The 13,105-nt window shown below is 37.6% G+C and overlaps 2 protein-coding genes across 2 annotated transcripts; both read left to right on the top strand.

Annotated features, from left to right (window-relative positions):
* The first annotated feature begins 205 nt into the window (after window positions 1-205).
* Window positions 206-3,821, top strand: LOC144091248 (uncharacterized). The gene is made up of 2 exons (XM_077623445.1): window positions 206-1,081; window positions 1,474-3,821. The coding sequence occupies exons 1-2, from the start codon at window positions 482-484 to the stop codon at window positions 1,762-1,764; spliced, it is 891 nt and encodes a 296-aa protein (XP_077479571.1). The 5' UTR covers window positions 206-481; the 3' UTR covers window positions 1,765-3,821.
* A 418-nt stretch (window positions 3,822-4,239) lies between these two features.
* On the top strand, window positions 4,240-6,752 carry thap1 (THAP domain containing, apoptosis associated protein 1). Its single transcript, XM_077622355.1, has 3 exons — window positions 4,240-4,416; window positions 5,277-5,469; window positions 5,817-6,752. Exons 1-3 carry the CDS (start codon window positions 4,346-4,348, stop codon window positions 6,213-6,215), a joined length of 663 nt encoding a protein of 220 aa, XP_077478481.1. The 5' UTR covers window positions 4,240-4,345; the 3' UTR covers window positions 6,216-6,752.
* The last annotated feature ends 6,353 nt before the right edge of the window (window positions 6,753-13,105 follow it).

Below are 13,105 nucleotides of genomic sequence, written 5' to 3'. Positions count from 1 at the left end.
TATATATATATATATATATATATATATATATATTAGAAATCAAAGGTATAAAATCCACCAGAATTTAAAAAAAAAAGATTTGTGCTGAGCAAAATCAAGATATTTAATGCATACACATTTATTTATTTATGTATTTGGCTGTCATTGAATATTGTAATGCCAACCATTGTCGCATAGCGGCGCTGCAACCCTTAGTTGCCTTTTCCTCCCAACGAGGAAGCCGCGGACTCCACAACAATAACAGTGCTAGGAGCGAGGGAATGTCACGCTTTCCCGACTTTAAAACATACCGAATGACAGCTGCTTCTGCAAGTAACTCAATGCAAATGATTTTTCCGCTTTAAGAATAGCTAAGTGTTGCAGTTGGTGAGCATACCTTTAAGATCATCTATAGGTGCGCAGGTGATAGGTTAGCCTGTTCGAACTCTGACGCACCCATCTTTTTGTTTAATGTCACTGGTTTGGGGCCCCCAGTGCAAACATGGAGAGCTTGTACAAGCGCAAAATGTTCGCTTCCATGCGCAAAACCAAGACGGACTTGTCCAAGAAGAGGCAGATTGGTCTTCCTGCCTCCGTCCTGGACGACAGTGACGAGGGCTCCTTCTCCTCTTCCTCGTCGTCCGGTTCACAGTCCGACTACCATAGCTCCCCGGAGGAAGACAGTGATCAGGAGGAGTGGAAGAGGAGTGACTCCGGAGCCACATCGAGTGACGACAGCCGCGCTGTAACCCGCAGAAAGCGATCTTTTCTGGGACGCGACGAAACATCCTCGTCCTCGAGTACTACTGTCAAGGAACGGGAAGATGATGAGAATGATGATGATGACGACGACGACGATGATGATGACGACAATGGGAAAGATGGGGTGAAGGAGAGAGAGATTCAGCTGAAGAGGATGGTGCAACCAAGGAAGAGGTCCAGAGTTCAGCGACAAGACGATTCGGACTCGGATCGTGCTGACGAGAAGCGGCGAGAAGAAGAGGAGAAGGCAAAGAGGAGACAGAGACACAACAAGCTGCTGGCCTTATCCCGTAGAATGAAGGCCCGCGTACCCAACCGGAGGAGGATCCGCATCAAACAGGTAATACACCTGGGGAACGTCGTTCTGTACTTCTCCATGCATTTAAATGACTTACTGCATACCTGTCAACCTCTGCCGATAACTGCCCTTATAAATGATAATGATTCCCCGTACAAACCCCCAAAAAACCTTACAAACACCGTATGAGTCGTACGGTGTTTGTAAGGGGAATCATAATCATTTATAAGGGCAGTTATCGGAAGAGGTTGACAGGTATGTTACTGTCTTGGTTTGTACAAACTACTGGAGATCACTGGAGATGATATTTTGCCCTGTAAGGGTTAAAATAAATAGTCCTTGGAAGGGTTAAATTGGATATTAATAAAAAATGTTCAAATGGATTTCTCTGTTAAGAGAACAGTCCACTAACCAAAAGAAACACTTCATTTCAGGATGAAGAAGAATCGAAAGAAGAGCTAGATGAAGAAAATGGCAAGGCTGAGGCTTCAGGAGAAGATAGGGAAAAAGAAGAGAAGAAGGAGACCGATGCTTCAGGTGAAGATGGAGACGAGACGGAAAAAGAAGAGAAGGAGACTGATGCTTCAGGTGAAGATGGAGATGAGACGGAAAAAGAAGAGAAGAAGGAGACTGATGCTTCAGGTGAAGATGGAGAAGATGGAGACGAGAGGGAAAAAGAAGAGAAGAAGGAGAAAGAGGAATCGGAAGTTGCGGTGAAGGAATAGCTTCAAATCTGTGGCGAAGTATCGCACTCTTGTTTTCCATTTGAAATGGACCTCTGTACAGTGTTTTGTCTTCTGCAGCACTAGTAAAACAAGCGCCATGTGAAATGATGATGTTGCCGTGGAGACTGACGTTGGTAAGGCGCAAAAAGGTGAGAATGGGAGAACTTTCCACTTTTGAAACCAGATCATCCTGCGGTGGGAGTGGATTCTGAAATGGACTGCATGAGCATGGATTTGTGTTGCTTCCTTTTAGATCAGGCCTTTTGCACCCTTAAAGTGAAGACAGGAGAAGTTGGTCATCTTGTTTTACTTTTCCAGCTTACTCAAGTTGGTATGAAAAAGCCAAATTTGGATTCTTTCGTTAATAAGAACAAGATTATTTGCGCAGGGTCAACTGTTCTATCAGAAGTTACAAGGGGCATATTATGCAAATTTTTAAGTGTATACTTTTTGGGCAGTGATATTGGCACAATTGTATGCTCCCAAAATAGTATTTTTTACAATACAGTGCTGTTTTCTGTTTGAGCCTGTAGTTCTAAATTTAGTTTGCATAATGTCTGATTTTACCACTACAGAAAATAGTTTCAAAGTTTTGTGAAAATTTGAATTGAACAATATTTTTATTTAGCTAATCCCCAATGATTGTTCTTCAAATTTGAATTTAAATGAGCTGATCTTTTGTAAAGTATGAGCTGCGGGTTACTATGTCAGTTAAGCTTTACTACTAATTAGCTGTGGTGTTCATTCATATTTATCTCATTCGAGACACATTAGCTTCATTTAAATGAATCCCTGCATTTAATATGACTTTAAAAAATGCATATGAGGCAAATCTTGGGTTTGCAGGGTTTTATGTATCTGAAGTTTCATTTTTGTGAGTTGGCTGAAGATGACAGAAAAAATACTTGCCTGTAAATCAGCATTCATATTAAGGAATCAGGAGCTGCCAATGGAACTGATATCGGCACTGATTTGAAGATTTTACAGGACATTCACCTGATGAAATTGTTGCCTTCTTTGGAACACTTCAATCGAGTCAACTCATCTGTGTAAATAAAGGGACTGCATTTTTTTTAACTGGCGTTAACCAAGATAAATGCCCGCGTCTACGATCATGATACCCAAGAAGTCAATCATAAAGCTTCTCTGTAAAAAAATGTGTACGTGTGTGTCGAACATGCAGTATTAAGAGACATTGGATACTTTCATTTGATCAAATGTTTCTTTAATTCCTTGAGGAAGTATCAACATTTTCTGGCCTTCATTGTCTGCATGTACTTTTCCACAGTTTTTTTTTAATCAGAATATTTGAGTTGGTGGCTTTTGCAGTCCTACAGGGGTATTTAGAAAATCCAATGATGTGGGAGTCTGAAGGAATATTTTTTTCCTGATATATATTTTAATAATTTGGCATTTTGATGGCAGAGTGGCAATGGGATTTGTCAATGCCATGTAAAGTGCCATTAGTTGTAGTTAACAAAATGAACAAAAAATATCCTACCGCTGAATGTATTTGCTTTCCCAACCCCCCAAAAATGAAGAAAAGCAAAATCATCTTTGGCCTTTCTTCATCTGGGGTATTTAACTTTAATGGAGGTCATTTTTTTTAATACTGCCCCTTTTCGCTTTCTTATGCATTTGTATGCTTAAAGCAAAGAACCAATACTTTCTCTAATCAAATATCTATTTTTTGTTTGTTTGTGTTCATGACATTTTATTTTCAATTTGCCGTGCTATATTTTACCCAGTGTGCAAATGTGTATGTTAAACTTTGATTTATTTGCACAATGTCAAAATACATATTAGTTTGAAATAAACAGGACTTAAGGATTTTGGTCCATGTTAGGTTAGCGTTTTTTGTCCTGAAATTTTAAGGCCTTATGTGTTTTATTCATCACATATCTGATATGTACTTTGAGTGTTGTGTGTTTTCTGACTGTATTCCTTGGCTTTTTTTTTCAGTACAAATATTTGGAAATAAGCCTGTTTTCTTAATAAAAAAAAGAAAGAAATAACAAAGCTTCATGATTAATAAAAATTCTAGTTCATGAACCAAACATTTTTGTAATGTGTTTTTATTGTATGTTTGCAGATTAAGCATTTGATAAGAAATGCACTATAAAAATTGAAAAACTAAATCAATTAGTAGCAGGCAATGAGTTAAGAAAGACACTTGTTTACAATATTAATTGTCATATCGCCATACTATGAGATTAATATCAGGTGCACTTAATTATCTTTTTTCCATCAACACATTTTAGACGATAAAACACTAACATATATATATATATATATATATATATATATATATATATATATATATATATATATATATATATATATATATATGAATTCAAAATCACAATATTATAGTTAGTAAGAGAAAAATATTCAATTAAAACTAAGATCTGGACAAACTGCTTTTTATTTAAAGCACGTAGTCGCTAACTGGTTTGTGAAACTATATCATGTGACTAAAACGTCATTACGCTCTGGCCGCCATGATTGTTAGTGGCAGTGAAGCGCTTGGAGAAAAAGGCTGGTACCAAAGCGTAATTCTGCTTACACTGAGCGAGCAGCAATGGTTCAGACTTGCTCAGCTTACGGCTGTAAAAACCGATATCATAAAGATAAAGACATCTCCTTCCACAAGTGAGTTCACGTCAACAGTGTGTCGGTCATTAGCGTTTAGCTATTCTGTCATGACGTTAAACCTTGTGAACTAAATTAGTTACTCCTTGTATAATGACTAGCAGGGCGTTTCACTATCATTTTCGTAACAAAATACGTCATATCTTCATTTTAACGTCATGGATGTGTCTATTGCGACTGGAGTTAATTGCAGCTTGATTGTGTTTTATAGTTCGGTTGAATCACGGTTTTTGCAACTAAACTACATTTTATTTATTGTCAAGTGACACGCCGTCATTGTTTGGAATCAATCAAATTAATCAAAAGCCTTTATTGTCATCATACACAGCTGCGTATGGAAATGGCCGAAAACCAAAATGGATCACTTAGATGTACATTTCAACTTCAACTTAGTCTCAAACTAAGCATGCAAATATGTTCTTTTTCTTTGTATTTAATCCTTGACCACCACTAAATATTACAAACCGCTCTCAACACATAAATGCACGAATGATGTTTTTTTTCTTAAAAGGTTCATACAGGACATAAGTCGCCAACAATACTATTTTCCGCCCCTATTTGACATCTAGTCATTCATTCATTTTCTGAACCGCAAGGGTTGTGGGGGGTGCTGGAGCCTAACATTGCTAATCACGGGCACCAGAATCGATGGCCAGCCAATCGCAGGGCACAAGAAGGACAACCAATCATACCTAAGGGCAATTTAGAGTGTCCAACCAGCCTACCCTTCATGACAATGTTAACTTTTGAATAGATGTCCACTGTCCTGTATGATTGTGCAATGCACTTTATGCAGAACAATTGGTAAAGGCAGGATTGGGTTTGATAACCAACAACTGTGATTGACATTGTTTTCTCAGGTTTCCCCTCGTGCGTCCAGATATCTGTAGCAAATGGGTGACAGCAATGAGGAGGAACAATTTCAAGCCAACCAAGTACAGTAATATTTGCTCACAGCACTTTACCAAAGACTGCTTCAAAAGAGAGTGCAACAACCGTGTGCTGAAGGAGAATGCTGTTCCATCAATTTTTGACTTCAATCTCGATATCAAGGTAAAGCCAGTCAGAAAAAAATCCCAAATGAGCTTATCTATTGCCAGCTCTCACATTGCCTAATGTGTATAGTATACAGTTTTTTGACTTTTTGCTATTTGGTTGAATAAGAAAGTCTCAGTAGTACTTAAAACAATGTTTGTTTTTGTTCATTGTGCCCAACACCAAGTATCATAAACATCAAGCTAACATTTTTCAACTTGTTCTAATATGATATATCATTTAAAAATCTAATACAAAAATGATGCAGTAATTACCCCCCCAAAAGTGCAGATTTTCTTTTTATGACCTAAAAAATTCACTATAAAAAAAATTGAAGTGGTCTTTTCTCCCCCCTTGTCTGACAGTCTGAGTGTCTGGAGGATCCCTTTCACCCCGAAATTAACTTCCCCCTCTCATTTCCTCTGACCTCTGACTCCGTCATGGAGGAAGTGGAGTCTGAGCCTGTAAAAAGTTCACCAGAAATCCCCGGTGAAACAGTGGTGGTCTCCTGTGACCATAACTATACAGCGGAGGACTCCGCTCGGCAAAAGAAGCGAATTCAGCAGCTGGAAGAACAGCTGGAGGTACTGAGGAAGAAACTGAAAACAACCCAGCAAAAATGTCGCCGTCAGGAGAGGCAGCTCAAAAGCCTGCGGGTTTCTTGCAAGTCAGTAAGGACAGCCCACGACCCACCAACCGCCTTCAGCGAGGGCTATGTCATTTTACCAAAACGTATCTACCACATGCTCAAAGGCATCGAGTAACAAGACAACACCACCAAGTTGACTAAAACTTAGTCCTGACAAGTAACATAATGGTCAGTATCCAGACATGATTCAGTTATTACAAACATATTGCGGAACGACTGTTAATTTTAAGGGGCATTATTCGGCAGCCAGCATATTTGCACGTATACACAGGTCGGACGTTAAAGTCAGAAAGGGGATTTACATGTTTGTTGTTAGGTTTGGAAAACCTAATATCTGGAATTCTTGCTCTGTTGGAACACTGGATAGTCAGGTTAGCAGTACCGTTTGCCTTTCTGCCACTATGCCATGCGTGTACAATATTATATAAAGTCAACCCAAATAGACACAAATATAGTTTTCATTTTTTTTTCCTGATATTTATTTTATCTATTCATCATCCAGTCTCGCAGGGTGCATCCCAAACTAGTCACACGCATAAGCAAACAATCGATCACACATTAATAGTTACGGGTGCATAGGAGTCTTCAGGAATAGGGGAATTAATGAGTTAATTGTGTTTTTGTCCTAAATAAACTTTACTTTAAAAATGTATTTGTACTTGGGTTATTTTTGACTGGTCATTTTAATTTTTTTCTCAGTAATAGTGTTTACTGTATTTTTCGGACTATAAATTGCAGTGGCCAAAAAATGCACATTGAAAGGGGAAAAAATTAATAATTTACACTGGAGTGTAAGTTATACCTTGTTATATTGGCGGTCAGGGTGAAAATATTAAAAGTCGCGCTTGAGTCTAAGTCACAGGCCCAGTCAAACAAAAAGAAGGCGTTTTATAGTCCGGAAAATACGGTGATATGAAAGTAGGGAGGAAATGCCAAAAGAGTATTTTAGACAAGGTAAAAAAAATTAACAAAACCGCACTATTTACATGAGAAACCTTCACTGGATGACCTGTTTTAGGTTTTAGTATACTACATAAAGGCACTTGTAGCTTTACTCACAGTTGCATATTTAGACAGCAGATGGCGTTGCATACTAAAGTGGGGGGATTAAGTTCTTCCACCTTCTCAAACTTAGGTTACAAAAATGTTAAACATGCAAAAATCTATATAAAAAGGGATATACAGCCAAAACAAGTTAGATTTTCCGTCTCATCCGTGCAGAGATGTGAAGATTTAGCCTATCTATTTGGGAAGGAAAATAACCACTGAGCATGCCCATAATCAAACCATCCTCAAGTCAAGACTGTCTTTCTGCAACCTTGTAGATCAGCACTCCTTTTCTAGGAAGAAACTAAATATTCTGTACAGAGAAAATAGATTATTTGAAAAGGTAGTAACTAAGGCCATCCTGTGCATTAAGGTGGACAAACCATTTTTAAACAGAGGAGGATGATTGAGTCAACACTGCCTTTCTCCTACATCCCTTCTGAAGAGACAATTAATTAAAAAAATCAGCTGGGATAGGCTACAGCACCCCCCGTAACCCTTGTGAGGGAGGATAAGCGGTACATAAAATGAATGAATAGTACACATGGTTGTTTCCAAGCATTTCATATTTTTTTGCTGTATTTACATTTCCATACTTCAAGAAAAATGCAATATTTTGGTTTTAACTCCCAAAAATGTATGTAAACAATAAAATACACTTAACGTGAGAAGCTACTGTACAAGACATGATTATTTTGGATGTCTTTGTATTTTTTTTGTAATGATATCCAGAGCCTAAAGTGAAATGTTCCTCTCGTTTTATTGTTTTTTTTTTCAGTTGAGCTCCAGTTTAGAAGGCAGACTTCCCCTCCTGTGAGACCTCCCCTGTGGTGAACTAACCTTTCACGGTATGAATCTGATCCAGGTGAACTGGTCTAGTCAAAACAATACGTTGACTCGGCTGGCCTGGCCTAACTGCGCCACCCCGACGGTGCAGCATCAAGGTTATCGTGTCGTAACTCTAGGCAGCAGGCCTTAACCCTCTTAGTTGTATGATTTGAGTTGAATTTTAATATTTAAGGTTAACTATAGCTCCCACATACAGATATATATGGATTATTTAAAGTAGTCTTTAACATGTATGTTTTTGTAATGTATGGCAATACTGGAAAATAGCCACGCACTCCTAATTTAGGCAGACCCTCTAAACACAAAGACTATTTTGATGGTTATTACTCATAAGGGGATGCTAGACATTGAAGTAGCATAACATAATTTTTAGTATGTGTATTTTGTGTTCTGCTTGTGAAAGATGCATTATGATAAAAATCAATAACAGCCTCTTTCAATCCGTGTTTCAAATCCACAGGTTGATTTTTTTTTTTTAACAATGTATTCTTTATTTACTGATTTAAAAAATGTGTAGTTGTAACATTGCACACGTACAGAGTGGAACTTTTTTTTTTTTTTAGATATGAGAAATTCCAACTTTTTTCTCTCTCTGCCGTCCATTAAATAAAACTCAGCCGTTCCTACATTAAGTTTAACAAAATGCCAAACACCACAATTGTGGGAAGTACTTGTCGTGGTATATTCGGGGATGTGGAAATTGCACCCAAGGATTACCCCAATTTGTGCACAGTCTAAATATACTCAGAAATGGCATCATGTATTATGATGCATATAATATAATGATCCTCTAAAGATCCTGTGGATTTGTGGACTGTTTCAGGCAATGTGAGTGCATCTGCTTATCATTGGAATTGCAAACAGTTGGAACATTTTCCACAAATTTCCATGCATAATGTTGGAAAGCTTTGTGTAAATAGGGTGTACTTTATTATAAAATATGACTTTGAAACCCAACTATTCCATTGCATAATAGTCTTGATACATTTCTTATTCAGCGAATGAATAAATCAATTTGCTTATTCACGCACGAGTCATGACTGTATGTTGTGTAAATAATATCATAATGTGTGTTTTTTTAACAAGCCGCTTAGCATCATTAAGTAGTGCATTTGAAGGGCGGAATCAATGTTTACACATTATGAATAATAACCCTCCTTCCGTCACATCTTTTCTTCTATTCAGACTCCGCTGATGTAAATCGGATGCTGATGAATCTGTTCATCCTCTGACCCAGATAGGAAACACACGGCTTCACTTTTCATTCTCTTCACTTTGGACTCCCAGAATTCAGCCTGGAGCGCCAAAGCCAAGGATTGCTAGTAAGTGGAGGTTAGCAAACAAATGACGATGTATAGAAATAAAAAAACGCCGCCATTATCTCAAATCTGCCCAGCGGCGTTTATCAGATCTATAACACTGTCTGATCTCTCTGCCAATAAGCGGCTACTTTCACCGAAACGGCAGCAACGTGCCTCGCGGGGAGGGCTGGCGTAAAGACGGCGGGGGTGGAAAAGTAGTGGGGAGGAAAGAGACTCCAGTTAAGAGATGCGGGTTCAAACCTCTGGCAGAAAACAAGGTTCAAGGGCCCAATGAAGCACAAAGCTTACTGCCGAGGTGCTGCTGAGCAATGAACCATTTTCAACTAGTAGTCACCTGGCTTATTTCTTCTTAGAATGCCTCCTTTTGCGAAAGTAACTCATTAATTCAGCATCTCAATATAATCCGCGCATAATATCGGCCTGTATAGATGCCAACAATTCAATTCCTGGTATGCAAACGCATTATTGTTTTGAAAATGTGTACTGATTTGTGTATTAAGTTCTACAGAGGCATCATTCATGTGCGCTAAATAGCAATTCATGTGGAAACTGCTCATTTTCTGAACCCACTGTAATAACTAGGCTTATAAAATGTGTTAAGTCAATAGTAGTCCACGCAATGGATGTTGGCTGTTTTCTCACTGACTACATTTTGAAGGGCTTCTGAGGAATTCGAAACATTTTATGATTTGATTAACTCTTTTGGTAATGTTGACGATGATAGACGTCCAATCACGTGGCTTTGTATTGAAATCAGTGGTAGAGGTCCAATCCACGTTGCTATATATTTTTTTTTTATGATGGGAACCAATATTGATTTTTAATATTCTAACTTCACAAAAAAGCCATTGCTTGTTCGCATTTGTTTGTTTTGTTGAACAGTTGGTAAATTGTTACATTTCTTCCTGATGCTGAAGAGAACATTATATTATTTATTGGTCTACTGAGTTAGCATAAAGGTCTTTGTTATGGCTAGTAGCCAAACTTGAACGATTCAATAATGATTATGTATTACTGTGGCGCCAATGGTAATAACAAGGACACACGTTGTGTCATCAGACGTTTACTTGAATTAAAATTAATCGTTTCCAGGATACAACTCTGGAACAGCTCAGGAGGGGACACTGGTCTAACCTAAGGTCATTGAAATATAAATATATTTTAAATGCATCTGTGGTCTTCAGGGAAGAGTGAAATCGTCTATTGGATAGCACGTTTCAAACCTGAACTCAGTGTTTATGCGTTTGAAGCTTTTTTTTTTCCTTTTAAAATCTCGGAAACAGGTTAACCTCCTGGGACCTGGCGTCCGCATGTGTGGACATCACATTTTTGGTTGTCACAAGACTACAATGTTACATTTTTGGGCTACAAGGGCGTCCACTTATGCATTTGTCTCCGAAACTACATCCTGTAAAAAGACAATTCTTTGTTTTTACACTCATCAGGTCCCAATTAGCCTAAATATCAAAGAGAAAATAAAAAAGCATGTCTTGCAAAAAGTCTGGGTCTTAGGTGGTTAACAATAAACACGATTCCATGTGGATAGACCAGATGAGTTTGGAGTTGTTCACTATATCTGTAAACAAATTTCTGACTGTTGACATCAGCCTGACGCACTCAGGGTGGAGGCCTTGTGACATCACTCCTTTGGGGTTAAAGAGCGTCACTGTGACACGTTGTAACCATAACAACATGGGTTTTCTACATTTACACAGCTGAGGTGTGTGTTGTTGGTTTGAGTCATGTCTGACACTTTAATTCCTTCCTTTCCTGTCTTGAAAACTTGTAAGAAAGCAGGCAGTCTGACTCGGACACATGGACACAAAGGATCCCGTATTCTGAGCAACCAAAGGATGCTTGCATTGGTTCGTTGCTAAATAGTAAAAGCATTGTTGATAGGGTCTTCGGATTTGATAAGGTGGATTGGATCGATTTGATAGGGGAGATTTGATGTATTTGAACCAATCGAGATATTAGGTAGGAGTTTGAATTATGTGTGTAATGCAAGTAAAAGGACAGGCCGATATTTGCAATGTGCAAATTTGAAAATGCACTGGCAGATGTTGACAATCTGTCATTAGAAAGTGTGATAGTGATTTTTCAGATTCCATGGTGATGTGAATGTTAACATTGTGCGTGAATTGGTGACATGCTGTTCCGATTTTGATTGACAGACTCCTGTTGAAATGACGTATATTGAACGGACAGAGAATTTTTAAGTGTATTTGATGATAAACTAATATTCAAATTTGACAGATTTATTACATATGTGTATTTTATAGTAGTTTCACATGTTTAAAAGTAGAAGGGGCAATACGTTCTTTATGAGATGATCATTTCCAGTGCAGGGAAGGGAGGAAAAGAGATTTTTTTAAACTAAATGTCAGTGTTTTTTGTTAGTGTTTTGACCTCCAAATGAGATAATATAGTGTTTCAAAAGACATGAAAGAAACAATTATAGTTCATCTTCAAACATCAAAACGCTTCCTGTTAAACCAAAATTATTTGGTTACCAGACCACTAAACTAACAGTGTGCATCCCGTCAGTTTGTAGCTTATTAAAATATTAGTTCCCATGGGACATACTGGATGTTGACTAAGATATTCACTTCCTTTTGTTTTGTTTGTTTGGTTATTTTGCTGATGTTGATTAAACACAATGGACTTACGTTTTCTCATTAAATATTTGAATAGTTCCGTTTGTTTGGATATTATAACTTCTTGTTTCAATCATCCAATCAGCTCCAAGCATACCTTTTGTGTACTACCCAACTTTGTCTATGTATGAATAATTTTAGTGTTTAACAACAAAAAGGTATGATATTTTTTTAAATAGAAATAAGTAACTTGTATCTGCTCTAAAATTTGTGGATATAAAAATATCTACACACCTGCGATTCATTGAAAAAAATTCATTAAAGACTCACAATTTAAGTCTTTAAAAAAAAAATTAAATAATTGTATTGATTTGTCTCGATTCCCTTCATCTGTGTGGACCTATGAAAATTTACCAACAAAATGAGACCAGTTGCATGGTCACTTGCAAAATATTGAAGTTACTCCTCCAATACAAAAGCACTAGTGAAATTGAAACAGCTGTTAAACATTGCTAAATTAATAAATAAATAAAAAAAACTAGCTGAAACCCTATAAGCGAGCATCACCTCCTGTGTTGTCTCTATGGACCACCAGACTGTTAGTTTGGTCACGCTCCAATTACCTGGAGTGTTTTCACATATTTGCCAATTTAATCTCTCATAATACTAAAACAGAAATTAAATACCCAAAGTGATTATACAGTCATTTGGCAAGAAAAACAATCATTTAAAAAAAAGTGGATGCTTCTATTTGTCTCTTAATATCAGGATTAATGTAAATTTGTGCCTACCAAATTCATGAATTATTCATATGTATGTGTATTTGCGTGTGTGTGTTTTGTGTAAGCCTCTTGGCTAATAATAATCTGAAGGTACAGACAGTGGAACAAATCAAGACTGAGAGTATGTCACCATCACAGAAAAACTCATGGATGTCAGTCAGTCTGTCGTTGGGGATTTGTCATATTGAATTGAGGGACCATGATAGAAACCATAGACTGAAAAACTACATTTGTTTGCAGTTATTTTGGTGATTCTAACTTGACTTGGCCAATTACCACCAGCCCTGACCACTTTTTCCTTGTTTCACACTTGGAGAGGTTTCAGGCATAAACATAGCAAGGACCCCATTTAGTTTGATATCCAAACCATAACTATGAATGCAGTTCTTTGAAAACAATAGGAGACAG

Source organism: Stigmatopora argus, chromosome 16 (assembly GCF_051989625.1).
Source record: "Stigmatopora argus isolate UIUO_Sarg chromosome 16, RoL_Sarg_1.0, whole genome shotgun sequence".
Classification (NCBI taxonomy): Eukaryota; Metazoa; Chordata; class Actinopteri; order Syngnathiformes; family Syngnathidae; genus Stigmatopora; species Stigmatopora argus.
This window is presented reverse-complemented; position numbering and strand designations above follow the sequence as displayed.